The sequence below is a fragment of the Hippocampus comes genome, unplaced genomic scaffold (genome assembly GCF_001891065.2).
Source record: "Hippocampus comes isolate QL1 unplaced genomic scaffold, H_comes_QL1_v1.1 scaffold29, whole genome shotgun sequence".
NCBI classification, from domain to species: Eukaryota; Metazoa; Chordata; class Actinopteri; order Syngnathiformes; family Syngnathidae; genus Hippocampus; species Hippocampus comes.
Window position 1 is genome coordinate 306,122 of NW_017805820.1, and position 27,450 is coordinate 333,571.

Sequence of the window (27,450 nt, forward strand, 5' to 3'; positions counted from 1 at the left end):
TCATTAAACTCTGCAGTCTTCACATTTCCCGAGTAGTTCCCTACGCTAAATGTACTAACCTCGGTCAATATCCGCTTATTCTTTTTGATGATTAGTCTTGCGCTGATATGAAACTGAACATGAGTCAAACAGAGGAAAGATGCTTTCGTTGGAATAATTGAAGAGTACAAAATAGCTGAGATGCCTCTCCCAAACCGGCATTTAAATGTTTGGAGCTACACAGTGTTGAATTTGACAGCAAGTGTGCCTCACAGTCAAAAGTTCTGGGTTCGAGTTGTGGATCAGACTTTTCAGTGAGGAGTTTGCATGTTTTCCACACTTGCATGAGGTTTTCTTTGCATATTCCCATATTCCAAAAACATGCAAGTCCAGCTAGTTGAATAATCTAAATTGGATTGTGAATGGTTTTATGATTTTTGTGTCATGTGACTGACTGGCAACCAGTCCATTGTGTACCCCGCCACATGCCCAAAGTCAACAGTGATAAGACTACAGCTCACATGTAATTTTGAACCCAGTGCGCAATAGAAGATGTATGAATGGATCGTTGGATGGATAAGTGGTGTTCTTTTTTGAAGAATGAGTCTTTTTTTCTAAAATTCAGAAACTTGTATTGTCCAAATCTCGATTTCAATTCAGGTCATTAAAACTGAAAGTCAGGGGTGATTCTGGGATCAGGAGGTTAGGGATGCATGCACGCACACGTGCACGTGCGCGTACACACACACACACACACACACACACACACACACACACACACACACACACACACACACACAAACAGACACTTATATTTAAGTGGTCAAATAGCAGTGAGTCATGCACGGGCCTTGCACACAAACAATACAGCACTTTACCACTGTTTGGAGTGGCTGCACAAATCAACTTAAATCCATTCTTATTTTATTAGAAAACAATTTGAACACAATGAAAAAAAAATCTGAAAATCAAATTTGCCATACTTCCGATAAGAGAATGTGTCAACAGCCATTCACTTGTTTTATTGTTCACATTTCTCACTCTGGCCAACTGGCCACTTTCTTATTTGTGTTATGTCTTTTCCTCCTTGCTTTCAATGGAAGCAATAACAAAGAAATTGTTATGCAATACAGTAATATGTTAAAGATCACTTTAGAAGTGTGTCGGGACAAAAGGCCTGTTGAAGGCTTTGTCAATGATAGGCATGGTGGTAAAGCGTCTTAGTGGGCCGATGCCTTGAATATATTTTATTGGACATAACTTCATAGAATCCAATAATTAATGAGGACGTATAAGATGTTCCGGCTCTATAAACAATGCCATTGATGTCTCACTTTACTTGACGTAAGACAACCCAACAATGACTCTGGTTTGTGCCCTCAATAGTGCATCTAATACGCAATGAAATCAACTTAAAGTAAACATTGCCTTATTCTAGCTAGTAACAACTTTGTCTTTTTGAATGTATCTAGTAGTGAATGTTAAAATGCAATATCATAAAGTCTATTGGTCTGTCGCGTTTCATCAATACTATTGGACAAATGTATTGGGACAGACTTAGTCTATCTCGTCCTTGCCATTACTTTGGTGGCACACATAATTCCAGAGCCACCATCGACACCATTTTCATGATACTTGCAATAAGGAGACAGATTACAAATGTTAAGTGTTACCGTTTACCAGTTTGACATTTACCGTTTATGCAGCAAAACAAGTCTGATTTAAGTCATTTCCTTCATCTTGACAGATTTCTTCACATAAACAAAGATGCCATTTGTATGTAATAGCTGATTAATCACTTTAATGTCACGGTAATGGCAGGTTTTCTAATTACTGTAGGCTTATGTGTTTTGTCCGTGATATAAGTGATGACATATGAAAGTATTGCCACAAGCAACTGATTTAATAAGGGTACAAACATCCCAAAAGAGGCAGTGTGGTGGAGTTAAACATGCGTCATATACCTCAAACGTAATGCGCACAAAACAGTCTGTTTGCTGCACACATCTTAGCTCCTGATTTTTGTGTCGTGAACATAAAAAAAAAAAAAAAAAAAAAAAAAGCCAATTTGGTTTTCCGTGGTGACCTCACGTCAAAGTTCTAGCAACGTTTAATATGGGTCCACCGCACATTCTCTATTGTGGTGCTCATCCCATACATTAGTGCGCTCCTTCTGAATGGGGCTTCACTTAAAAGGGAAATAAAGAGACGTTCCAGTTGTATAAAAGATACTGGCAAGATGCGCTGTTATCACAGAGAAACTTATGATAATTTATTATCATTTGACAGCCAATGTTTACATCCACCCACAAAAAATAAAAAAAACTGTCATATTGAATGATGTCATTTCGGGAGATACAATTCATATTTAATGATGTCGTATATGGATGCAAACTCATTCACCCTTTGTCCCTTTCCTCATTCTGACCTGTTCTGTCTTTCTGCACAAAGAGAACACGACTTATCATCAGCCGACTGTGTACAACCCTTGCTGCAGGACTGACTTGAATATACTCTAGGTATAATATCCATCTCGTCAACTTGACATGAGAAGCCTGTTGTCTCAACTCAATTAGTTTGTCAATTAAATGTTTACATATTGGAGACACATTATTGTACAAGGCAAAATGTAGTGTTTTCACATACTGTTTACTCGGCTACAATACAAGTGTAACAATGCATTTATACATCGTCCTGCAAGTGATAGGAATGACTTTTTTGTCACATGTCTGTGCCACATATTTTTAAAGTTTTTAGTCAATTGCAAGATTATTAGGGCAAGGGACCACAAAAAAATATGGATGAAATCATTTCAAACTGACATCTATGGGCAGAAGTCATACCATGTAATGGAACTATTGAGGGAAGACAATTTAGGCGAAAAAAAATGGGGAAAGACCGCGATGTCTTCTTATGGTAAATTATTTAAACTGCCAGAGCAACTGGAGCTCATACTGCCAGTCCAGGAGTCTTGTGGCCTCCCAAAAATTACAAAGACACCTTTTAAACACACAGCAATCGTATAGAAACGATCACTGTAACAACTGTTAAGGAATTGCAACACTCTGCATGTGGCCTAAGCAGCGGTCCCCAACCTTTTTTGCCCCACGGACTGGTTTAATGACAGACAATATTTGCAGGGACCGACCTTTAAGATGTGTCGGATAAATACAACAAAATAATATGATACGACCTCTATGAAAACGGTAGTATTTTCGTAACATAATAATAAACACGAATCATGACACCAGGAACGTCTCATCTGGCCGCACCACTCTCTGGTCGTTATGGTAACGTTTAAACGTGCCTTCAAAATAAGATACAGCGCAAATACAAAGTGAGTGAAAAATACGACTCACCACCGCTGCATATTATCCAAAGTGGGCTTGGTACGTGGGAATCTCCCGTTGAGCTGAAGCCGTATTTTAAGTAGCTTTTTCCCCTTCCTAAAGAACCTTTCCAAAGCCTTTTTTTTTTTCACTCATTTTGCTAGCGCTCCAGGTTTCATTTTAGCAGTAACCTATCACGTGACCAAAGAGCGCGCCTTGACCTGTGTCAAGGGTGACATATTGTAGACGGATGTAACAGAGAATCCGGTAACATTTCTAAATAAAACATCTTTCAGATTCCAAAATAAATAAAACGGAATTAAGGTAAGTTATTTATTCTTTCTGTGCGGCCCGGTACCAAATGACCCACGGACCGGTACCAGTCTGCGGCCTGGGGGTTGGGGACCACTGGTTAAGGTACTTCATCACTGCCCACACTGCCAAGTCTACTCCCACATTCCATTCGAATTCAAAGATCAAATCACTGATCAATGCACTTCAAATGAAATATTAACTATTACAATAGGTGAAAAAAAACAATACAGTCTATCTCCTTACTTTACAACAAAACTAAATGTTCTCCCTTGTGATAGAACAAAATGCTTTTTTTTTAAACACAAAATGTACAATTCCTAATTGTTTGAAGCAATTGTTTGTATTTCGATTCCAACTATACTGTCTATTGAATATTCACCACCCACACATGTAACCCCAGATTTCCTGGAATAATATTCCTCTGAATGTCACTCTGTTTGTCTCCCTCTAGTCATGCCGCTCATGTTCACCTCATGACTATGCACTTATAACTTGACTTGTTTAGGAAATATAATGATGTAAATAAAAACACTGTAAATGCCAGAGAACGCTGGTGTCAGTGCCTGTTTGTGAAATAAAACATCTGACGCATTGTGGGGAATCGGTCAGTTTTTCTGTATTGGATGACATTTTTTTTTTTTTTTGGTTTGTGTGTGTGTGGGGGGGGCGGGGGGTTAAGCTAAATAGGAGTCAGTACACACCTGCCACCATAAGTGTCGTGATTAACCCAACATTATGTTCTAGCACGTACAGAGTCAGTTGACAACAATACTGTATGTTCTTTGAGGGCCCCTGCCCATCATGGGCTCTTAGAAACGTTACCACAAATTGGAATTTGATGACGTGGGACCTTTAAGTATGTCAACAGGTTTACAAATTTCAAATTCAAATACCGGTAGTTATTCCATGCAGCTGTCGAGAGATGTTCTGGGCAGAGATGAGCAATGAAGAGCTTCGGTAAAACATGACATCATTGCAACCTGTGTAATGCAAATCGGCCCCCTAGAGGACGTGAACGGTCCATAGTATGACGTCGATGCAAGCAAACCTCACAAAACGTACCCTCCTCTCATTATGACCAAACACATGAGAATGGTTTATTATATATGACAATTAGAATTCATTCCAAATGTAGTCACATTAACGATGCTATGATGGAACAAGGTATGGTTATTGAATGTGTTCAGTATTTTTACAAAAACCCAAATAAAGTGCAAAAGTAAGAACTTTCTCCAACTACTTTTCTGGAACTCTTCCTCTCACTTTTACCTTTTTTTTTTTGGTAATCTAAGAGAAGAAGACAATGTAACTTGGACATCTAACTTGGAAAATAAAATAATTAGTACAAATGCATTGTTCAGTCCTCATTCCCTGGCTCTCCTCTTTTTTGTTAATTCACAGCAGCAAAACCTGCAGCTGCCTCTCTGAAACAGACCATATAAAGCAACAATGCAAAGACATTTACAAAATCATCAATAATTCAAAAATAAACAATATTTACAATCTTAAGCAACACCCTGTGAACGGAGAAAAAAAAGTGTTCAAGGGTTGTTCACAGTGGAAGGAAGCTTGACTTGAAATGTGCTTTGTTGTTCATTTGATCGTCAGCGTCTGTGATCACGAGTGTCTTTATGGCTGCTTTTCATCAAACATCCGCCATCCAATCATTTTCAACTAATTCTCCTGAGCAAGCAGCTGGTAGCTTGAAGCCCCTCAGTTATTTACTTGCTATATGATGTGCCTTTGCCTCGTCTTAACCAATCCCGCCATGGGGACTGGGCCTTGTCCTGATTGGCGTCTACACTCCAAGTGAAAGCGGTCTTGTTGGACTTGCGGAAGAATGACATTCCCTGTGAGGTGATCTTCTTTGGAAGCTGCTCCGACTGCTGCTGCGACCTCAGCTGCTGGTTGATGACGATCTGGATGTCGTCCTGAGGAAGAGCGGAGTCATGAATTGCAGATGAGACGGTTTTATGAAGAAATAAAGATCTGTAACAGGGTGTAACACGCAAAAGGAACAATCCATGAAACTGTGTTTTCTTTCCCCTATTTTAAATAGAATGTCGATCCGCATTATGATTCATGTTTTATGTTTCGTGCTTAAGATGGGTGACAGACCAACAGATGCATAATCTTTTACTTGAAAAGCTCCACACAAAAAAAAAAAAAAACTGAAGACTACTTTTGTCAGGGGGCAACCAAATATTCAGATTATGAACTACAGTATTTGAAGTCGGTCAAGGGGTAACACTGAATGATGTTTACCTTCGACCGTTGCATGACAATTATTACGGAAGCGAGATGACCACATACATTACCTGTATCCAAAAACCTAGTTTAGAGACATTTTTGACTGATCCTCAACATGATCTCTGTCCACACAGACCAGCCACACGATAGGCAAATGTGTAATATGAACGCTGAACCACAAGATGTCACTGTAAAGAAACGCTTCAAGCACACACACAATATTGTGAACGCTTTCCCTCAGCTCCTGTAATACTTCAGTTTCACATGTAGAGTCATGTGACTCCGTTCGGTTCATCGCAGTAGCGATATAGCATACGGTATGTGCACTTTGTTGAATAAGCATTCATTACAAGCACAAACGCTACATCATTGCTATGCTCCCCCGATCATTGTTTTGACTGTGGCACTGGCCCAGGCTGAACATGCAGTAAGTCATGGTCAAGAACTTGACTTCAAATGTCTATTTCCAGACTCCAAAGCGCCATTGTAACATGACAAATGATCACAATGTGTTACTGACTCAGTGTAAACAGCCCCGAAGAAGAATCCATGTCAGTCCAGAAACGGAGACGTTACCTGCCAGGCCTCCAATTCCTGTGAAAGCTCCAGTTTACGTTGAATAGCGTCTAATAATTGGTTGTTCAGAGACATCATTTCATTTTTACTCCGGACCAACTCGGCCTCCATCAGGGTTTTCCTGCAACAAATCAGTATGGACATAAAAATTATTCAACATTGGACTTTAATCACGATAGAGACATATATGTTTTTCAATGACTAGTAGTTCATCAAAAAAACTAAAATAAAATTCCAGATCAGTCCCACATACTGTACACATAAAAGTCGATCTTGGGTCCAAAAAGATTGGGTTTAGACAGTGAAGCCTGTAGTATCTGTGGTCTTGAGGAACCAAAATGAGGAATGGGCATTACTGGCTCAATGTTATATCATAATAGTCTAAGATGTTGTGATCATATTTTTACTTCTAAATACTATTTAAATGAGTATGACACGTTTTATAGTGATGCCAAACTCATTACACCCTCAAATTCTTTAGAGGGTGACCATTGAACAAATAAAAATGTTGGGGATTATGTTTGCGGCATTTGGAAGACGTGAACTGTGGATTAAAGGATTAACTGACATCATTGAGGATAATAAGGCCTTAAATTTGGAGTTTAGGACTCTTTAAGGCTTTCTAAGGTTCTGCGGACACCCAGTGCAAATACGATCGTTGGTTTGAACAAGATTCAGCATGAAGGATGACTGACTTGGCAATGGCCTCATCTCGGTCTCTGATGGCCTGTTGGGCGACTTCCGCCTGCTCCTTGACATTCTGCAGCTTCTGCCTCATTGCAGCATTCTCGTGCTGCAGCTGGAACTTCTGAAAGGGAAAAGAGCAGTTCAGGGTTTTATCTGTTCATTTTTGCTGTCATTTTACGACAAGAACATGGCGCTATCAGAGCACATCATCACCTTTGTTTGGATAAACGATTGGGTCAGAGACAGCCAACGACTTTTGTGTCAATCGTGCAATTGCACCGCACGTCTGTGACGCAGAGATCGTATGAAATGAGAGCACTCAGATGAGACCTCTCATAAAGACCCATTTGGGTTACAACCCTCCCCAGAAGCACCGCGTCACTTGATCTCCTAAACCATACATTGCGCTTGAATTCCCACACCGATCATTCAAGCAGACAACAAAGCATGATGCAGCTCCTGGAGCATACAGGAAAAAAATGAAAAGATCGGATGGCAGCAATACATTTGTTCCAAACTTTTCCTGACAAGGGATTCTGCCATTTTGGCTTATTTGTTTGCTTCTCCAAGCAGACAATGGGGCGGGAAAACATATTTAGTTACAGAGATAAATTGTCACTGCTCATGGAGTTAAAGCTCACCCACAATCAGTCAGCATTTAACCTATCAGTTGCAATAATTAGCCAACATTCGTATTATACAAGACCGTAGCGCCTTCAGTGGTAAGAAAGTTGCAGTGTCTACAAGTATACTTGGCTCACTTTTAAAACTGTGTGATAGTGGGGGGGCAGCAGATGAAATGTCATAATTTTCTCATTCTGTCACCTGTGCTCCAGAGGCCTGCGCCAGACTTTGGGCCACGGTCTTCAGTTGGTGCAGAACGCTCTTTAGGCTCTCCCCTTGATCAGCATCGGCGCATGTTGCGCTGTTCTGGGCCAGCGGCAGCAGTAGCTGACAGATCGACCCCATTTCTTCTGTTAGCTGCAATTAAAGAAAGAAAAGGCACCTTAAATAAAAATTTGAATATTGTAGACGACTTCATTTAGTTCAGTCGATCAATTCAATTCAAAATGTAGAACTCGTATGTCGTACGGATTCAATGCATGAAAAGAAATACAGATTTTTTTTTCCAGCTAATGAAAAACAAAAAATTCACCACTCAGTTTGGATCTTTTGTTACCTCTTCTTTACTGACTCCTAGGTCAGCCGTGTCCAATTCAGAAAGTAGGGACACATCGCCAAGGCTCTTGGGTTCTTGAAGGGAGACTTGCTCTTCGAGCTCCTCCACCTGTGCTTGAAGCTGCTGTGAGCGACCTTGCGCCACCTCCAGCTCCTGTAATGCTTCCGTGAGCTGGAAAAAAAAAAAAAAAAAAAAAAAACAGCACACATGAGATCAAGGAATGGATGGATGGATGTAATAGGGCCACACTTTTAGACTCAAGGCTATTTGGATCTTTTTTTTAAACTGTGCGCGCCTACCCGTTGATTATGTTGTTGGTTGAGCTGGTCATGCATAGCCAGACGTGCATTCAAAGAGGCTAAGTTGGCTCTGAGCTCAGCATTCTCCTGACAAACACTCTCCAAACGCTCCTCCAGCGCCTGTTCCCTTTGCGTCAGGCGGAGCACCTGGACAAAAAGACACCCACAAACAGAACTTAAGATACTCCTAACTGAGAGTTATTTTAATCACTAAAGACGTCAACGGGAGTTTTCAAAAACTACCGGTGTGATTTTTGTGTTCGTAGAGGGAACATGGGATTCCAAAGGGGCAGAAAGGTTTTAGTAAATTTCTGGACACTTTTTGGGGATATTTGGTCAGATGGGGAATTGCTGTGGAAAAAAGCTGGGCACTTTCACTTTCAGTTTTCAAATGGTACAACTTTATTTTTTAATAAACAACAAAAAAAAACATCAATGTTGGACATAAACATATGGCGGAGTGTTTTTTTTTTTTTTTTTAAACGATGCATACTGAAATAATGATCCTGTCTCAAATGTAGTCACAAATGTACGCACCCTGTGTGAAATCTGGGATCCAATTTCACTTCAATACCTAATACCAACAATATTTGGAGTATCTTGCATTGGACTGATGAGTTGAGTCTAGTGTTTTTTTAGCCCAAAGCACTGATGCACAGTACATGTTAAAAGAAACTTGATCAAACCACTATTTCAAAAATGGTCTCATATGATGTTTGCTTACCTGCTCTCTCATGGCGCTAATCACCTCCTCATCCTGAGGCCGGTTCTGGTTTGTGTTTTTTTTCAGATCTTGTTTAAGAGTCTGCACCTCACTGGACATCACCCTCTCCACCTCCGCTGCCTGCAAACAGTATGCGGTACTTACTGTAGATAAGATGATCATGTGTTTGTTTGTTTTTTTTTTTTTAGGATTTGGAACATGAAGGAAGGGATTAAAAAGGCCACAATCTCCAAACTAAAAACACCTGAATGTCGCCAATACATCGATCTGTACGTGAGCCTCTAAACCTACCGGAAGTGCAGAAGTAGTATATTAATAAAGAATGTATTGTACTCCTCGACTCTTTCCGTTCGCCGTTATTTTCCTTTGAAATCTGGGGATCATGTTGGGTTATTCTTCTCGGTGTCGGGCGCCCTCAATGTTCATTTAGAAGTCAACAGAAATGTATATATATTCCAACACTATTTCCTGCTCCTAGGTCTTTGTGTGCTTGCATTCCACAACACAATCGAGTAGTTATGTTGTTCCCAGATGTTTACGTTTTTTTTTTTTTACAGCAAGAAAGACACTAAGTTCCCCCGCTGCAGCAACAAAAGAACAACAGCTCCATGTTAAAAATGGATGTCAGGATGGATGAATGATGTGGTGAGAAAAATAAAACATGAACACAAAAACACAGGGAAGAACATAAGTGTAAGAGGTACAACAACAAAATCAACTTAACGCATTTGCGGTGCTACTGTTGGAGTCCAAAGCCCAAATATATAAGTGTAAGAGGTACAACAATAACAAAAAAATCAACTTAACGCCTTTGCGGTGCTACTGTTGGAGTCCAAAGCCCAAATAAATGTGACAACCCTTTGGCCTGTCTTCAGCAGTTTCCTCAAGTCTGGGACCCTTTGTTTACCTAACTCATGGAGCAGTTTGTAGGGTTCGCTGTCAGGTCCCCCAATGGCCAGATAATACGAGCTTCAAAGTGTGCCATTCGCCAGATGGAGCAGAGAACTTATTGGTCTCGTAAGTGACATCATGTTCAAAAACAACGTGGCAGACATTTCAAACGTTGTGCATCGGGATCGGGATCGGGATCGGGGGGGGGCGGCATAGGTTGAGTGTGCGTGTCTGAAGGCGTGTAAATAGGAAATGAGGGAGTCGCGAGTGTGTACGTGTGTAGTAAAATTTAGCACAACGTGAACAAAAGCAAAGCCTAACTGTGTGCAGGCGCACAATGAGGACGAGAAGCCTGATTCCTGGAGATGCCTTAATTACCGGCTGGTCTCATCAACACGGACCCCTCTCACAATGGAGGCAGCGACCCGCTGAGAATAAGCAGAGACACAAGTGGAAGCAGAACGCTCTATTTGTTAGAAACACAAAGACTGAGATGATATCCCCTCAAATGGCCCCCCGACCCCCAGGCCATCCCAAGTCCACAAGAGGAGCGAACAGTATAGGGCAGATGACAAGCCAAGCTAGAGCCAAGTCCCTGGGGGAGTGCATAGAGAGGATGGCTTTCCCTCGGGATGATGGGCTGTTTGCTCTTGGGATCTATCAAAAACAGCCAACGAAACATTTGTAACGAAAAAAAAACCTAATCAACATTCACTCTGGATTTTCTATGAAAACGGGAGGAAAATGGGCAGGTGAAGAGCAGAAGCAGAATCGCCACATTCAGAGCTAAAACAAGATGTACTTCGCTGACCTTGACACGGAGCAGAAAACGGAGCAAGCAAACGCGATTCACACGATTTGCTACTGTGACTGAATTCTATTTATTCATCTGGGTGTTACGAATAACATTTTGTTACACTTTTAGTGATTTGTGGAAAATGATGAGAAAGAATTTCTTCTTCTTCTTCTTCTCTTCTCCTAACTCACCACCAAGTCACAGTACATAGTACTAAGCAGGCATACAATACAAGCCATGTCATTTGTGAATTTTATGCTGCAGGACACTAAAGAATGGGCAGCGTGACGTAAATGGCCCCCGGGCCGTATTTTGGGCATCCTGTCCTAATTTAATTCTTCATTGCGAATTAAATTAGGAGAATATATATATATATACATCCTGTCCAAATTTAATTCTCCATTGCGAATTAAATTAGGAGAATATATATATAACAGCTAGATAGATATTAGCGTGTGTGTGTGTGTAGGACTCAACATCAACGATAAGAAAATGTCCTGCACTATATACTTATGCAATAATAAAGTTAATAATTTCTCAGAGTAATATAAAAACAAATGGTCATTCATGTATGATCAGCAAACAAAGACAGTAAGTACAAACTTCAAATGAAACATAACTCCGAGATTAGACTGCACAACCTTAGTTTAGTGTGCCAATGTTAGAGTGTACAGTATTGTGTTCTGTTACTTCTTTTGCAGTCTGCCAATATTCTTATGTGAAGCAAATGGGTCACACCAAAAAAAAATCAAAAATGCTTAGCAAAATGTAATTAATAATCGCAAAGCCTGCAAAGACAGGTGCATTCGAAGATTAATTCTCCTGCAACAGGTAAGAGAGCACAGTGAACAAGACTTGAGGGCAAACTTACTGCGAACTTGGGCAACTATCTAAACAGTCACGACGTGACACATTGTTTTCATACCAACATTTCCCCAACGGTATAGCAAAGCTTTCCTGTTCACATCTGTTTTGTTGCTCCCTCTACACAAGCCACACAAATCCACTCCACTCAAGTGGTCCACACAGAACAAAAATTACCTCCTGTAAACAAAATACAAAGAACTCGGAAATGTATGTTTGGCAACGTTATTTCTTTATTGTAACACAATCGAATCGACAATTCCGTCAACAACCCAACACAAATTTCCATCCTGTTTGCTTTATGCTGTTCTTATGAAATGGGCGTGGCCTAACTTTACACACAAAACTACTTCAGTGTATACTGTACTCACCAAAAGCCCAGCCGAAGCACTTAACACTAAATCAGGTGAAGAGTTGTCATCAGACATTAGGATTCCTCCTCACACTTTCCCCATCCTAGAACTTTTACAACATAGCTGAAGTTAAATAAAACTGTTTCTTCACTTTGCCTTTCAACAGCCTCTGTTTTTTTTTGTTTTTGTTTTTTTTTTAATCTAAATTGGCTTTTTCCTGCACTTCAAGGGGCTCTAGTCTCCACAGCGAGCCCTCAGATGGAAAGGCATCACATTCACATTCCGGTTTTCTGTGGACCTTGACACACATGGGAGGGGAGTGTTGTTTTGGATTCATTTTTAACTGAGCAGGAACTAAATGATTACAGTATTCTTTTTCTACTGCACAAGAAACTTCTCTTTAACCACAAATGTGACACATCTCTACACTTCCTTCTTAGGACCACAAATTCCAATCAGCAACTAACTTTGTATATCAGGTGATAAGATATCTTTGAATACGTCACTGCTTCAATTCTGATGACAATAAACACTGCTTCCTTCGCATCTAACTATTAATGTTTGACTGACCGCAAATGATGATGAATCAGCTACCGCTACGGATATTTTTCCATTAGGTCATATGATTGCATGAAAAACAAATCCAGCTCAAGTCGAACAATGTTACCTGCTACCAAAACCTGCTACAGTATGATACTACACAACTTCGAGTCTTCAATTAAATTGTGGGTGTTTAACCTATCTCTGCTGTTTAAATGAAAACACACATTGCTTTACTTGTGTGAGAGCACAAAAACTGAGGCTGTGTGCATGGCCTTGTGTGTCAGACTGATACCCGAGAGACCTATAAAGAACATGGTATCAGTACATGAGGTGTACTGGATCGGTGCTTGTCTTATCTGCTTTGGAGCTGTTGTTAGTTGATCACCTTGACGGCCTTTCAAACAGACACAGGTCAATTATTCTCACATGCAGCCTGACCAGTGTGTGTGCAGTGTGTGTGTGTGTGTGTGGGGGGGGGGGTGCTGGACTCACAGTGTTGAGCTTCTCCTTCAGTCGCTGTGTGTTCTCACTGTAATCCATCTGGGCTTGGATCTTGTCCTTCTCAGCCTGGCACAAGGCCCGAGTGAGCTGCTGCACCTGAGCACTCAATTCCCTGGAATCCCTTTCCAGGTAACCCACCTGACTCTCCCACTGAGATCGGCAGTTTTCCAGCTTCAAGCGTAGCTCATGATTGCTCTGTTCCAGCTCCTACGTGAGGGGTGGAAGGTGACGTGAGGGGACAGAAACACCACATGAATCATAAACATGTCAACTCAATTTTAATAAATACCAAAAAATATATAAGTCTTGATTCACTGCTGATGAACTGGATTTTTCATTCAAGTCGAGAAAGCGATTTTGGACTTCAGAAGCCACGGACACTGAAAGTGAAACAACACTGGTGCCCACATCAAACCGTGTCCTCTATTATTCACTCACAGTTTAAAAACTTGGATTCATTTAACTTGCTACATTTTTGAGCAAATTTTCTGTTTCAGCATTTGAATCCAAAATATCTCTCAAGAGTTCAGACAGACTGACAAGATATTGTTGTTGAGGTTGCAATAAATTGTTCCTCATTTTAATTTACTTCAGCCCCTCTCGTATCGCTCAATTGGGCAACCAAAGATAACCACACTAACTAACAAACACACCTATTATTCGATGCTAGTAAGAGCAAAAAAAAACAAATCTGCGGAATCACGTTACCCGGAGTAACACTGACGCTTTTACTTTTATTTACTGCCCACCGCCCAAATTAAGTAAGCGCTCCAAAACCAAACAACTCTACGCACAAATTTGGTCTTTCACTTTTAAAAAGTCTTACCTCCAACTTTTCTGCGTAGTTCTCATGTAGTTTGACGCTCTGCTCTTTGAGTTGACGATTTTCCAGGAGCAAAGCATTCCCCAGCTGGGCAGCCAAAATAACCTCTTCCTCCTTTTGTTTCAAAGCGGTCACAAGATGACCGGGGTCTTGGTAATCGACTATTTCCTCCTCGCCGTAGTCGATGAAGAAGTCCTCCTCCAGGCCAATTTGCTTGGCCGGGAAGCCCCACGCGTACGGCCGATTCATTATTCCTTATCGCTTACTCCAAAGTAGCGTATGTGAACGCAGCACATAATGTGCTCCATGACACCTGGTTGTGCTGTACTTATGTAGGGCGGGAGGAGGGTGGATGGTGTTGCAGGGGGGGCACTGCAGCTGTCTGTTTGCGCAGGGCGTCCGACTGTATCACCTGGCAACGGTTAGCGTCCATTCCGGCTGCACGTTGAATAATTAAATAAACAAGCTCAATTTTAAAAAACTCTCTCATCACAATAATAAATTGTTAAATTATGGTTAAGTTGACCATAATTCAGCAATTTATTATTGTGATTGCATCCTCTTGAGAAGTTTGTACTTTGCACAAATAATAATAAAAAGAATAACAAGAATAAGAGTACAGTAATGGCTGGTTAGCAGGTCGGTCTCACAATCGAGAGTTCTCGGTTTCAGATCTCAGCTCAGGCAGGCAGTCGTGTGGAGTTTGCATGTTGTCCATGTGCTTGTGATGATTAACAGGATTTTATTATTTTTTTTGTAGTCTAAACTTGTCCAGAAGTGTGAATGGTTGATTTGTTTGTTTGCGGCACACTAACAACCAGTTCTGGGTCTAACCGTCTTTTGCTCACGAATAATAATAATAATAATAATAATAATAATAATAATAATAATAATAATAATGAGAACAAATAGAAGAGGTTTAGCCAATTCAAATAAATGTGTCAGAGTTCCCATAGTCTCAGTGAATGCACCCAACAAGTAGTCACAAAGCCTCTCCCCACCTGATCAAGGCTGCCAAGTGGAGGAGAGCGTCTCCTTGCATTGTTTGGCTTGCTGCCAAGGGTCAGAGGTCGGCCCCCAGGGCATTTTATTGAGACAGTGGCAATATCAGGGAAGAAACGGCAGCGCATCCTGACGCGTGGTACAGCTTTGTTTTCTCTGGGACGAAAGCATCAACATATGGCGGTGGTCCCAGGGGGGAGCAAGCAAACACAAACACACAGACGAAGAACATCTTTTCCATCCATTTTCTCAGCGCACACACACAGAGACAGAGAGAGAGAGAGAGAGAGAGAGAGAGAGAGAGAGAGAGAGAAGAGAGAGAGAGAGAGAGAGAGAGAGAGAGAGAGATAACAGCTCCTGTCGGCGTCGCCGCTGTCCGAACGACTGTTTCTCCGGTCAGTTCACTCTCCGGGCAGTAGGTGGCAATGTGCAACCTACTTGTTATCCAGGAAGTGAGGGAAGTCGACGTCAGAACTCAAAACATGTTTCAGTGTTTGCGCGTCAAATTCAGTTCTCAATTTGTACCAGTGTAGGTAAAAATGGACAGGAGTGTTGGTATTATTTCTGTAATTAAAACGTTAGGGTAAGTGATATTTAACTGCCGTTGTGTTTTGTGAGCGGTCCTGTTACTCCTCGTTGCTCTTAATCGTACAACGTTCACACAGGCGCAACCCGAGCTTGTTTTTTAAATGTGTTTCATTTTTCATGATTTCCTGTCGAATAACGCATATATTTATTGTCCTCTGATTATTATTTATTGAACAGGTACCAGAGCGGTTACTGTTTGTCGAGATGTACATGTGATGAACTTCCATGCCCACTGCTCGACTGGCTTACATCCCAGCTGAAGCGTCTGTGCCCAGAGCTTCAAGGTATGAATGTACAGTACAATTAAAGTAATTTCTACCCACTCTTTAATTCACTCCTCTACAGTTATGATATTTAAGTGGCATAGTAGGACCCAAAACCCAGGCAAAGGTTTCATTCCTAAAAAACAAAAAAGGATTGATGGATCGTAAATGACTGTGATGATAATAAATGAGCCATATTACTGCAAGTGTTCCCTCAGTGTACTTCAAAATGTTAATTTTTCAACTCCCAAATGTGTTCAGTCAAAATGTTGTTTGCTTACTGCAGACTCGGGTGGGAGAGGTAACGTCTTGTTAGTGAGAGAGCTAAGAACTATCCTGTCCGACTTAAAATCTCCTCTCACTGGGCTGACATCAGAGATGCTGGAGCCTTCCATCCTCTCCAGAATCACTGGTGAGAAACAAGAAATGTTGTTTTTTTTCCTGTAAGATTGTAGCGGTTGTTTGAATTATGCATGGTTTTGAAGATATCCTGCCCCAAAAGTTTGATATTGTGTCAGAAACCTCTAAAATGTTGCTTGAAACCCTGCAGAGTTCCTTGTGTCAGAATTGCAAGCGGCGCACATAATCAAATATAAAGAGCTACATTCTGACGATAAATCCGCCAGAGAAGAGGATGCAAAAGAGCAAAGAGTGGAGGAAATGTCAGTATTTTGTCCGGAACATGAAGACAATGATGCAGCCAATAACCAAAGGACAGCTGAGATACAGGCGGAGTGGATATTACTGCTTCACGCTCTTAACATGGATACATCCTCTCAATATCCTGATGTGCTGCATGAGGTGAGCTGGTTTGCAGAGGACATGCTTCATGTGAGCCGTTACAGACTGCAAAGATATGTAATACTGTAGTTTTATTTCCTATAATGCAGGTGGAGTCGAGAATTGCTTGTCTTCCTGGTGAAGCCATGACAAAGCCTCTGCTACACGCTGTCCTCACTACAGAGCAGTGGGTATGATGTTTGTACATTCTGCAGTGTATTACACTTGACTCCAATAAATTTGTCCCTGTAATTCAACTTCCAATTTCATTTTTTACTGAATGTCTTGATTCCTTAGAGGCAACTGGAAAAGATAAATCGAGTTCTGACCGATGACTATGGCTGTCGACAGCAAATGATGCTGAAACGCTTTCAGGTTTCACTTGAGTCATTTGCCTGGGGAGAAAAGCAAAAGGTAGGAATGTCGTGAGCACAATTAAAAAAATACATTGTTACCTCAACTTACAATTGACATGACTTTGGAGTTTTTCAAGATAAGGGCTGTTATTCAGCCAATTTTTTTGCCTTCAGTTGTGAGCAAAAATGTGAGGTTACAAGCGCTAGATGGTGGCAGCAAACTTCACAGCAGACATATAGTTTGCGTTATGAAATTCTGCCCGTTTAATGCCAACACACAATGCAAAATACCAAATGGGCTAATGAAACTATCGTTGATGTTATTGCTGTCTGTATATAATATACTGCCCCCTGATGGCCAATGTGTGCACATCAGAATGAGTAGTGCAATGAATTACAGAAAAAGCATGAAATCATGATGTACAAACTGTTAAAATTCTTTCCATATTATTTCTTTATTGCTGTGTGTTTTTATAAAGTACAATACTGAATCTTTCGATCAGATGGCAGTATTACTTCTTCTACACAGGAGCGTCATAAAGCAGTCACCTCAGTCCCTCCCCTGGCATCCATCGCAGTTTCGTCCAGAGTGTCTCTCCCACTTCTCCTGGCTACCAGAGAGGACCAATCCTGCATTGAGCCAATCAAAGCTGGAACCAGCACAAATGTCTACAAGGTAAAACAGTAACCTGCTCTGAAGTCTGCTTTTTAATTGTAAATGAAACTTCACAGGTAGATAATTCTTCTCTGTGACTAGAAAATGATGGGCCATGTACCAGACAGAGGAGGACGACCAGGAGAAATGGAGGCACCTATGCCTGCCTGGGCTGAGCGAAGATCGGGACATGGTGGACGCAATCAGTGGCATAAAAATCCAAATAAAAAGAGAAAGGGGAAAAGGGATTAGCAGGCGCCCCCTCAAGCTTTACTCATGTTTTTTCAGGGGAAAAAAAATCACATTAATAATTATTTGGAGTTCATTCTAAATTATAGTATGCATTTGCACTCTTTCGTCTTCTTTTTTTTTAAACCAGGATTTCACTTCCTGTAGTGTGAAGATATATGACCCAATATGCTTTGTAATCTTTTCGGGGGTATACATGGGAATAATAATTGATTTTGTATTTCTTATATTTTCACAAATGCTAATTAAAGATTATTCAAAATTTTGACGTTTGTTGTGATTTATCAACGTTTTCATATCTAGTGTATATTTAACTTGGAGGATGAATACCGTACAATAGAAAAAAAATACACGAGTAAGTTACTTAACAAACCTTGAAACTAACAATAATTTTAAAAAAAATTGTGACGAAAACGACTTGCCGGAAGTTACCCGGAGATAAATGATGTAACGCACAGAAATTTCCGGAACAGCTAAAGGTCGCCCGATAAAAGCGTTAGCTGAAGACCAGTCGCCAAATTACATCGGAGATCTTCCACGACAAAATATTGTAAATAATAAGTTGTGTATTTTGACACCATGCCAAGAGGAAGTAGAAGCCGAACATCGAGGATGCCTTCTCCAGCAAGGTAACGTTTGAATGTTACGGTAATGAATTGTTCAGCAACGTGACGACGTTTGCGCTAATGCTAACGTGTCCTTCTCAATGCATGTTGGACTGAGGAAGCGAAAGAAAATTACTTCTAACACAAAGTGTTTCAATTACAATTGTAAGTGTGACTCAAAATTTTAAAAATTGTGTGGGTTTTTGGCACGCTTCGTCAAGTTGTAGTTATTGCTTCAAGGTCATGTCGTTGACTACACCACATAACCAAATCGTGACGCTGCTCAAATAATAGTCCATTATAAAAGCCTTTCAATTTAACGTTATTCTTCTCCTATTACAAGAAAATCAAACACGTAGTGGCGATCTGGGTTATGTTGCATAAGATGTCTGATTAAGGCAGTCACTGGGTAATATCGCTTGACTTAATTAGGTAGGTTATAGCAAACCTTATTCGTATGGAATTTAAGAAGCAACTTTTAACTAGCTCTGTTAAAAACCTGTACAAATTATTTAAATTGAACACAGAATGAGTTCTTTGGTACACTCTGCATTTTCTTAGGTTTTTATCATCAAGTCAGTTGTTGTTGTTACAAAACACACTTATGGTGCCAATGTTTGACCTTTTGTGTGACTCTGTTTTCAGCCGGGCACCTCCGCCGCCCCCTCCGTCTCATGCACCTGTACCAGTGCATGCACCTCCGACCGCTATGGCTGCTCCAGCGGCAGCACCCAGGCAGCCTGGTATGTTTGCCCAGATGGCTACAACCGCTGCCGGGGTAGCCGTTGGTTCTGCGGTCGGACACACTCTCGGCCATGCGATGACAGGAGCCTTCAGTGGGGGTAGCTCAGAGCCTGCACGGCCTGATGTCACATACCAGGTTAATAAACAACCCTTTATCCATTTATAATTAAAGGTCAGAGTATTTAGTGTAATAGATGTAGGTTTTTTTATTTGTATTATTGCTGTAAAGATAAAACATTTGGTGCAACTCTTGTATTAGGACTTCTTTAAATGGGCAGCTACATGCAATCATGCAATTGTTTGTCATACATTACAAAGGACAAGTGCTAAAAGCTTAAAGCTCAAAGTTTTGTATATACTTCTTGATGATGTTTCAGAAATTCACTCAGTTGTCGGAATACCCTCAACGTAAATAACATTAACCCAGATGAATGCTCTTGAATGGTTGTAATCATCTGCCTTGTGTGTGTTAGGAGCCCCACCAGGCCCAGCCATACCAATCACAGTCCCCCTACATGCAGCAAAATACCCCGCAGCAAGCCTGTTCCTACGAGCTCAAACAGTTTATTGACTGCGCTCAATCACAAAGTGATCTTAAACTCTGTGAGGGCTTCAGCGAGGTGCTCAAACAGTGCAAGTTTGCTAATGGTAAGTATGAAAGCACACAGTTTTTTGTATGAGGAAAAGTAGCTTCTTATATGTCTGTGCCATTTTCTGGAAGAATTGGCGCATTCTCTGACAGAAGCACTGAGGGGGCCATGTTTTTTGCCATGACTGTATGACTAAATATTTTTGAAAGTTGTCTGGTACATACCACATTTACAGCATGGCTGTGTGATGTAGTCCTCATCTGATGCAATATGTTGACCTTTAAGTGCTCAAGAGGTTGATTAGAATTTTCGTATTGCTTCATAGAAATTGTGTTGGTTAATTATCTAAAAACTTTTTGTTCATCCAACAGGGCTATCTTGAATTGGATCCAGAAACCTTGAAGCGGAGGAGACCATAGACTCACTATTGCCGGAAATTAATTAATTCAAGAGACCTGAGAAATGTACTTCTATTCAACAGTTTATCATCTTCAGACAAATATCGGTCAATTCAATCAGTAGAGACTGCAGAAGAGCTTGTAGTCACATGTTGATATATATGTTGCTTTTTTGAGTTTGTTTTGGTTGCATTTTCATTATTTGCAGTGCTAGATATTTCTCTATTGTTGAGCGATACCACCTCTGATTGCTTGCAAAAACTTGCTGCTTGAAATAAAAACATTAAAGCATTCGGATCATGAAGACAAAAACCAAGATTCCAACATTTTGTCTGTCATAATGGTCATACATGGCATTACACTAAAACTGAATGTGTTTAATGTCACTGGAAACAAACTCTGTACGTACCGGTAGTACAACCGCACGTCTATGACATTAGCTAATTTAAAATTAATATAGCCGACCACCACTAGTTGAACGAACTCTAACAATCCCCACAGGTCATCAAGGCCAAACACAGCTGCCAGTGCACTTTCAATCGCTTCACTTGAACAAAGGCAAACAAAATCAACACTTTAAGTACATTCACACATTAGCTGCACTATCTGACGAGTCACTCGTCATGCAAACTGTCTAATGGGCTTTAATTATAGTTCTGAAGAGCGATCTTAAAGACATGCAGGTTGTATTGAAGTGACATAAAATGTACTGGAGCACTGTCGGGCAGTCATGTTAGAGTTTACATTTGACGTAAGACAGTTGATAAGGTTATTTCAGTAGCTGTGCTTTTAAGTATATGCTAGTCTGTCGCAGAAAGAGTGGTCACTTTAGAAGCGACAGTTTATTTTTGGCATCCTGACATTGGAGCTCCTGTCATGGCAGCGACCCGCAAAACGGTGGCAGCGTCGTTGTTCGCCCTCTTCCACTCAATGATGGATAACCTTTAAAAGGAGGGACTGAGTGAGACGGAACGCGGTGAGTGGACCGTCCTTTCTAGTTCCTTTCACTCCAATTTGTCCAAGCAAGTATGCTTTAAAACAGACGCGATAACGTTCGAAATTTTAGCTAGCACTAAGCCTGTTAATTTAACTCCCCATCTCAACGTTTTAACTTTATTTCGTAAAGGAAAGGGAAGTCAGAAAAGTGCCATAAGGCGAACATGTCGCAAAATAAACGAAATATTTTTAATATAGTATCGTAGGCGAAAACTTACAGCTTCACTGGTTGATTTTACGTCACGTTTTTATTTATTTTCAACCACTTGACTACTATGACCAATAATGGCTTAATGATTACATCACCGCAACTAGTCTATCTGGACACGCGAGCGCTTCTACTTGCCCTGGTCGAGCGAGACTGACATTCTAGCATTGTGGAGAGCTTCGACGTACTTAAGGGGAGCTACTCTACCGGCGGTCCTGAGTGTGTTCTAAACCGGGATGTTTTATGTAGAACAACGAGTGTTTTTAGCATTAAAAATGTTTACAGCGATATATACGACGCTTATTAATACATTCGTTTTACGTCGCGGCCGTATGGGCATTAACTGTTGTAAACCGACGATTACTGCTAAAACAAATCTGAACGTTTAAACTATGTGCTAAACTTTAACTTCGTTGCCTCTAGTTTCTCTCTGTAGACTGTCGCGTGGATGCGTAGAGCCTTCCTGTTGTTTCGATCACTTCATCATGACCAAAGAGGAGGAGATCCCCGACTGGGTGGGCGCCCAGGAGTTCTACGACAAATATGAGCCCAAGGAGATACTGGGAAGGTATGTTTATAAAGCATGTGACATACTGAAAGCACTTTAATTTGAGATAATTGTGATACGGAATGGCTTTGCGTTGTTTTAATCAACTTTTGTAAATCTACTGAGATGTCTGTCCTCCCACATCTATCTCGATGGTGTTCCATACATCCCTTGGGGCATGTGAGCAGAGAATGAGAGCACTAATTGTCATTCCCCTCCATTTCTCGGTTAGTGGCCCCCTTATATAAGCAATTGTTGGTGAGGTATGCGTGTGTCTTGCGTGTTTTGTTTCTCTGTTCAAAGAGGCTTTATGGATTTGGAGTTTAGATAATGTCACGTTATTGTTTTTAATTTGCATTGGGGTAAAATAATAGTTACACACTGCACTCAGTCTGCAGAGGTGCACGGTTCGATTCCAGCTCCAGCCTTCCTGTGTGGAATTTGCATGTTCTCCCCGTGCCTGCGTGGGTTTTCTCCGGGTACTCCGGTTTCCTCCCACATTTCAAAAACATGCATGGTTAAGCGCATTCGAAATGGATGTATGGATATTATTTATATTATTATTGTCAGAAGTCGGCATTCTGTCAGTACTGACCAGTGATTGGACATACAAAGTGTTTTGGTTTTTTTTTTTTTCCTCAGGGGAGTGAGCAGCGTCGTGCGTCGCTGCGTGGACAAACGCACGTCTCAGGAGTACGCCGTGAAGATTATAGACATCACCCCCTCGGACAAGATGACGCCGCAGGAGATCGAGGAGATCAGGGACTCTACAGTGAAGGAGATTGATATCCTCAAGAAAGTCTGTGGACAGGAGAATATTAGTAAGTCCATTGTGAATACACCTAAAATGTACTCCACCCTCATGTCTTTAATTGCTGTATGACCAACCCACTTTCAGTGGTCAACTATGACACATTTTGGCATTTGCCATGCGAGTATCAACGGCAATTGCACAAATTGTTTGACGTATATTTCCCTGCAGTACAGCTAAAAGATTGCTATGAATCCAACGTATTCTTCTTCCTGGTTTTCGACCTGTAAGTAAGGACGAGCAGGAAATCTGCACTTTCAACCTCATTCAATACTGTCCTGAGCTTAATTTGCTTCCAAGAATGTTAACCTATTCTTGTTTTACTACTTGTCCTCTTCAATCCAGGATGAGAAAGGGTGAACTTTTTGACTACCTCACCGAGAAAGTAACCCTGAGTGAGAAGGAAACAAGGTCACTGAGCAAATTTTGACTTCTCCCAAAACCAGCTTACTGTCATACCTCAACCACAACAAGCCTTCATGAGTGCTTGATGTATCGGTTGTAGGAACATCATGCGCGCCCTGCTGGATGTGGTTCACTTTCTCCACGAGCACAACATAGTCCATCGAGATCTCAAACCTGAAAACATCCTTTTGGATGACCAGATGAACATCAAACTCACAGACTTTGGCTTCGCCGTGCAAATGCAATCGGGACAGACGCTTAAAGGTTAGAGCTCAACTCATAAACACGATCAGAGTACCCCACCAGGGGGCCCTGTTCGACACATCGTATCCATAGTTGTCTGTCATCCACAGCTGCCGAGATATGTCGCTGGTGTATTATGATATCATTATATAGTGTTGACTGACAGCAAAACATGAAGCAAGCAGACTTTTTTAATTGAGCATGTTTGCACTGTCAAAGAAAGAAATGTCACAACTTCTCCAAATGTTCCAGCAGCTGTTTGAAATCAGAGTCGAGTCTGGTTGCGCATCCTTATGTTACAAAGGTTGCGATGCAACAAGATACTCAAGTCTATCTGCCATTGAGCAAAGAGGTCAAATAGTGATTTGCTTCAACATGAAATAGTTACATAATGAAGAAATAACTTGTTGAGGTTGCATGATTGAAATTGATAGATTCAATGAATCAATCAAAGGAAAGATCATGGAGAGAAAACAAGCATTGATTCTGCTATGGATGAGGTCACCCTGGCCGTGCCCACAGCTCGAAATTTGCATTGAAATAATAATTATTTGCACAGTACAGTATATGGGAAATGATATGTTGTGTGTATAAATTTTTTGCTTGACAACGGTTTCTCAGAACATATGCAATTTCAAAAGCAATCGGAAATAAATTGAATTGAATTGAATTGAATACAACTTTATTGTCAAATGTGCTGTACAGCACAGATGAAATTTCTTCCCTCTCAACATAAAATGCTCACTTTAAGTCAGGCCCTGTCTCTAAATGCCCATTTATTGAGGACATTTTTACACACCAGATATCAGATATGGTCATTATGACTATCAATAATGAACTAATTAAGCACCTTAAACACTATTTGACAGCCTGTAAAGAGACGCTTGTTGCCTGAAGCCAAACTTGTTCGATGCTAAAACGTTTGTCTTTCCTGCAGAGGTGTGTGGGACTCCTGTATATCTCGCTCCTGAGATCATCCAGTGCTCCATGGACTCTGGCCACCGCGGATATGGAACGGCTGTAGACATGTGAGGGGGGAAAAAAAAATCAAAACAGTAAAAATGATTATATGAAGTGCATTTACGGACATTGTCTGATGGCTGTGCTTGTGGACTTAAAACGCCCTTGCTGTACTGCTCTCAATCCCTTCCAAGAAGTCGAATTCACTCACTCACGTAAGTGATATGAAAGCTCCTGCTATCCTAAACCAATTCTGCCACGGTGCTTGCCCTCTGTGCAGATGGAGTGCGGGTGTGATCATGTTCACACTGCTGGCTGGCTCTCCACCCTTCTGGCACAGGAAACAGATGCTAATGCTGCGTATGATCTTGGCCGGGGATTACAGTTTCTCATCCCCTGAATGGGACGACCGCTCTGACACGGTCAAAGATTTGGTCAGCCCCTTTAATTCACATTCTCTCAGTGGTTTACCTCATCTGTTCCATATAAACTGCCTGACAGTAAAATATACTCATTTGAGTGTTTTTATCAGATCTCTCGGATGCTCGTAGTGGACCCGAAGCAGCGTTACACAGCCATCGACGTGCTCAATCATCCGTTCTTCTCCCAGTATGTGGTAGACGAAGTCCGACAATTTAGCCCGTACAGAAAATTCAAGGTGAGGTCTTACGAGCTTAAAGTATGTGGCTTAAGGACATCAAACTCTGAAAGAAACAAACTCTTAAATGTTCGACCAACACTTTTCAGTAAGAGCACCGGTACACCATGTCATCTAAATAGTCCAGTGATTGATTTACACGTCGACCGCTAATGAACGAATATACTTTCTCTACTAGCAGCGGCACCTTAAGGGGAACTTAACCTCCAATCAAATAAAACTCCTCAATATAGTATTTACAATTCTTTTAACCATATTTTCAAGATCTTATAATTTTTTTTAATGACAATGAGTGTGGGGAGCATGATGAAATAGCGGTTTCATCGTCTGACTTTTTTTAGCTGAACTTGAGGAGAGAAGAATGCATTACCATTAAGTTTGATCAAATGACATGATATCGTAAGTGGCGCTAAATTGAAATGTTCAAGTGCTTGCGCTACCCCAAAACCAATGGACGACACTAGTACCTTAAAGAATGCTACTTTTCCACCAGGTCATCTGCCTCACAGTACTCGCCACCATGCGCATCTACTGCAGCTACCGCAGAGTCAAACCTGTCACCAAGGAGGTGATCAAAAGTGACCCGTACGCAGTCAAGCCCATTCGCAAGCTCATTGACGCGTGTGCCTTCAAGATCTACGGCCACTGGGTCAAGAAGGGCCAGGCGCAGAACAGAGCGGCACTTTTCGAGAACACTCCCAAGGCCATCCTGCTGTCCATAGCGGCAGAGGCAGATGAGCCAGTCCAGCATATATGGTAATAAACAGCTGGATAGCCAAGAATATGATAAAAGTGCTGGAAGTTAAAAAAAATAAAAATAAAAAATGTTCACTGTGCATCTTTAAGGTGATCTGAGCCAGACGTTGTCATCAACGCGTCAATTTGTATTATGTGGATTTCGTAACGCATGACATAATATAATTTGGATGTTTTATCATGTGAAAATGTTTGAAATGTAGCCTTTTCTGTTTATGGAAATAAAAAAACAATACAATAACAGTCAGTGTTAAACTTAGTTTTCAACGTTTATTGTTTTACCCTTTTGCAAATCATCACCCATAATTACTCCTTCAGCATCCTCCTGTTCCAATGGCACCTCATGGATGGAAAATTGAAAGTCTGCATGAATCCACACACCACCATCTAGTATGACTTAGGCCACAAGATCATAACCATGCTCAAGCCCTGTTGAAGGGAAAAAAAAACACATAAAAAGAATCGTCCAAGTTTGCTATTGGTTCAACTGTAGTACCGTTCACAAAGTCACTGGATACGCAGAATATTATAGTCACAAGAGTATCAGTGTACTCATTCCTATATTGCTGGATGAAGCTGAAAACAATTCACCCATAGTTAAAAGAAACGAGGCAATACTCTTGCATGGTGTCTGACTGTGTCCACCACAGAGCTGGAACAGAATTCTGCCATGCTGTCAATGTCTTCCATTAAGAATAATAATGCCACATAAGAATCTGAATCTCGATTGTTGAAATTAACTCCCTATTTGTCAATTATTAGGTGCATTTACATTGGACTGTGAGAGCACACCTCATCTTGTGGTCCAGAAGCGGAAATGTTTGCATGGCATGGTCTTCGGCCCACCAATCAATATGGCTGATGTTCTGGGGGAGAACGAGAAGAAAAGCATGGCATGGTTAACGGTAAGAAATTCTGTAATTATTCACTCATTATACTGCAAATGTTTACTATTAAAATGAAATGTAAATCACTGACAATAGAATGAGCCACCCAGTTGCTCTTTCATTGTAAAGTCTGTGTGAAAACTGTTATTTCGCATGATGTCTGACTGAATTTACCACTTCAAGAGTAAATCAGAATTCGGCCATGCATTCAGACACGTGCCTGTCGGCAATGTTACCAGTTGTATCAAAAAATCGACATCTTAATGTACAGCATTTACATTGTCAACATTCCATACATCATAATTGTCCAAAGGAAGGAAATACCGTTATTTATTTGCTATAGTATAGCTTCACGTGAACGATAGGCCCAGTTGAGATTCAAAATGCGGCACGATAGAAATGCTAACAAGCTAAAGCTAAATTTAAGGCAATTTAGAACCTATAGCCAGCAGTTGACGTCATATTTTCTATGAGAAATACGCAATCTTACTCACGCCTCAATTCCTCAAGCGGCAACGTAGCACAAACCTCAAACATCCGCTTTTATTGACTAATGTCTCCTTGCACAGTGCCTTCTTGGTGGCTTTTCCTGTACTTCGACGGACTCTGCCGAGTCAGACAGTCGGTTCTGATGTAGGG

General features: G+C 41.0%; 4 protein-coding genes and 1 long non-coding RNA gene across 9 annotated transcripts; 3 read left to right on the plus strand and 2 right to left on the minus strand.

The window, feature by feature from the left end:
* Window positions 1-4,692: 4,692 nt before the first annotated feature.
* On the minus strand, window positions 4,693-14,443 carry LOC109525512 (BICD family-like cargo adapter 1). 2 transcript variants are annotated; one of them, XM_019886060.1, is made up of 9 exons: window positions 14,114-14,441; window positions 13,279-13,494; window positions 9,340-9,459; window positions 8,616-8,762; window positions 8,317-8,487; window positions 7,962-8,117; window positions 7,145-7,257; window positions 6,450-6,570; window positions 4,693-5,554 (listed from the first exon to the last, which is right to left on the minus strand). In XM_019886060.1, the coding sequence occupies exons 1-9, from the start codon at window positions 14,357-14,359 to the stop codon at window positions 5,345-5,347; spliced, it is 1,500 nt and encodes a 499-aa protein (XP_019741619.1). In that variant the 5' UTR covers window positions 14,360-14,441; the 3' UTR covers window positions 4,693-5,344. The 2 variants fall into 2 exon arrangements, with proteins under 2 accessions (XP_019741619.1, XP_019741620.1); XM_019886061.1 differs by lacking the exon at window positions 7,962-8,117 and having other exon boundaries at window positions 14,114-14,443.
* Window positions 14,444-15,555: 1,112 nt separating this feature from the next.
* Window positions 15,556-18,260, plus strand: LOC109525439 (protein FAM98B). The gene is made up of 8 exons (XM_019885934.1): window positions 15,556-15,695; window positions 15,878-15,984; window positions 16,250-16,375; window positions 16,514-16,764; window positions 16,854-16,934; window positions 17,041-17,157; window positions 17,629-17,775; window positions 17,857-18,260. Exons 1-8 carry the CDS (start codon window positions 15,652-15,654, stop codon window positions 18,004-18,006), a joined length of 1,023 nt encoding a protein of 340 aa, XP_019741493.1. The 5' UTR covers window positions 15,556-15,651; the 3' UTR covers window positions 18,007-18,260.
* A 185-nt stretch (window positions 18,261-18,445) lies between these two features.
* chchd2 (coiled-coil-helix-coiled-coil-helix domain containing 2) lies at window positions 18,446-20,656 on the plus strand. Its single transcript, XM_019885938.1, has 4 exons — window positions 18,446-18,632; window positions 19,254-19,488; window positions 19,826-20,000; window positions 20,314-20,656. The coding sequence occupies exons 1-4, from the start codon at window positions 18,583-18,585 to the stop codon at window positions 20,322-20,324; spliced, it is 471 nt and encodes a 156-aa protein (XP_019741497.1). The 5' UTR covers window positions 18,446-18,582; the 3' UTR covers window positions 20,325-20,656.
* A 329-nt stretch (window positions 20,657-20,985) lies between these two features.
* Window positions 20,986-25,952, plus strand: LOC109525437 (phosphorylase b kinase gamma catalytic chain, skeletal muscle/heart isoform). Of its 4 annotated transcripts, none has more exons than XM_019885930.1 (10): window positions 20,986-21,316; window positions 21,968-22,112; window positions 22,734-22,912; window positions 23,074-23,128; window positions 23,248-23,313; window positions 23,408-23,571; window positions 24,488-24,578; window positions 24,791-24,944; window positions 25,043-25,168; window positions 25,662-25,952. In XM_019885930.1, the coding sequence occupies exons 2-10, from the start codon at window positions 22,030-22,032 to the stop codon at window positions 25,926-25,928; spliced, it is 1,185 nt and encodes a 394-aa protein (XP_019741489.1). In that variant the 5' UTR covers window positions 20,986-21,316; window positions 21,968-22,029; the 3' UTR covers window positions 25,929-25,952. The 4 variants fall into 4 exon arrangements, with proteins under 4 accessions (XP_019741489.1, XP_019741491.1, XP_019741492.1 ...); XM_019885932.1 differs by lacking the exon at window positions 20,986-21,316 and adding an exon at window positions 21,349-21,366; XM_019885933.1 differs by lacking the exon at window positions 20,986-21,316 and adding an exon at window positions 22,280-22,318 and having other exon boundaries at window positions 21,663-22,112.
* A 215-nt stretch (window positions 25,953-26,167) lies between these two features.
* On the minus strand, window positions 26,168-27,437 carry LOC109525443 (uncharacterized). The gene is made up of 3 exons (XR_002170151.1): window positions 27,306-27,437; window positions 26,717-26,790; window positions 26,168-26,353 (listed from the first exon to the last, which is right to left on the minus strand). It is a non-coding gene; the product is annotated as an uncharacterized LOC109525443 (long non-coding RNA).
* Between the last annotated feature and the right edge of the window lie 13 nt (window positions 27,438-27,450).

What these genes read in the sequence shown, in the direction of transcription:
- chchd2 (XM_019885938.1), top strand. Translation starts at nt 18,583, where the DNA reads ATGCCAAGAGGAAGTAGAAGCCGAACATCGAGGATGCCTTCTCCAGCA. An exon ending in AGGATGCCTTCTCCAGCAAG is followed by an intron (nt 18,633 to 19,253) that starts GTAACGTTTGAA and finishes CTCTGTTTTCAG; the next exon opens with CCGGGCACCTCCGCCGCCCC. An exon ending in GGCCTGATGTCACATACCAG is followed by an intron (nt 19,489 to 19,825) that starts GTTAATAAACAA and finishes TGTGTGTGTTAG; the next exon opens with GAGCCCCACCAGGCCCAGCC.
- LOC109525512 (XM_019886060.1), bottom strand. Translation starts at nt 14,359, where the DNA reads ATGAATCGGCCGTACGCGTGGGGCTTCCCGGCCAAGCAAATTGGCCTG. An exon ending in ACTACGCAGAAAAGTTGGAG is followed by an intron (nt 13,495 to 14,113) that starts GTAAGACTTTTT and finishes CCCCTCACGTAG; the next exon opens with GAGCTGGAACAGAGCAATCA. An exon ending in CGCAGGCCTCTGGAGCACAG is followed by an intron (nt 7,258 to 7,961) that starts GTGACAGAATGA and finishes TTTCCCTTTCAG; the next exon opens with AAGTTCCAGCTGCAGCACGA.
- LOC109525439 (XM_019885934.1), top strand. Translation starts at nt 15,652, where the DNA reads ATGGACAGGAGTGTTGGTATTATTTCTGTAATTAAAACGTTAGG. An exon ending in TCTGTGCCCAGAGCTTCAAG is followed by an intron (nt 15,985 to 16,249) that starts GTATGAATGTAC and finishes TGCTTACTGCAG; the next exon opens with ACTCGGGTGGGAGAGGTAAC. An exon ending in TCCTCACTACAGAGCAGTGG is followed by an intron (nt 16,935 to 17,040) that starts GTATGATGTTTG and finishes TTGATTCCTTAG; the next exon opens with AGGCAACTGGAAAAGATAAA.
- LOC109525437 (XM_019885930.1), top strand. Translation starts at nt 22,030, where the DNA reads ATGACCAAAGAGGAGGAGATCCCCGACTGGGTGGGCGCCCAGGAGTTC. An exon ending in CCCAAGGAGATACTGGGAAG is followed by an intron (nt 22,113 to 22,733) that starts GTATGTTTATAA and finishes TTTTTTCCTCAG; the next exon opens with GGGAGTGAGCAGCGTCGTGC. An exon ending in CTGTGGACAGGAGAATATTA is followed by an intron (nt 22,913 to 23,073) that starts GTAAGTCCATTG and finishes ATTTCCCTGCAG; the next exon opens with TACAGCTAAAAGATTGCTAT.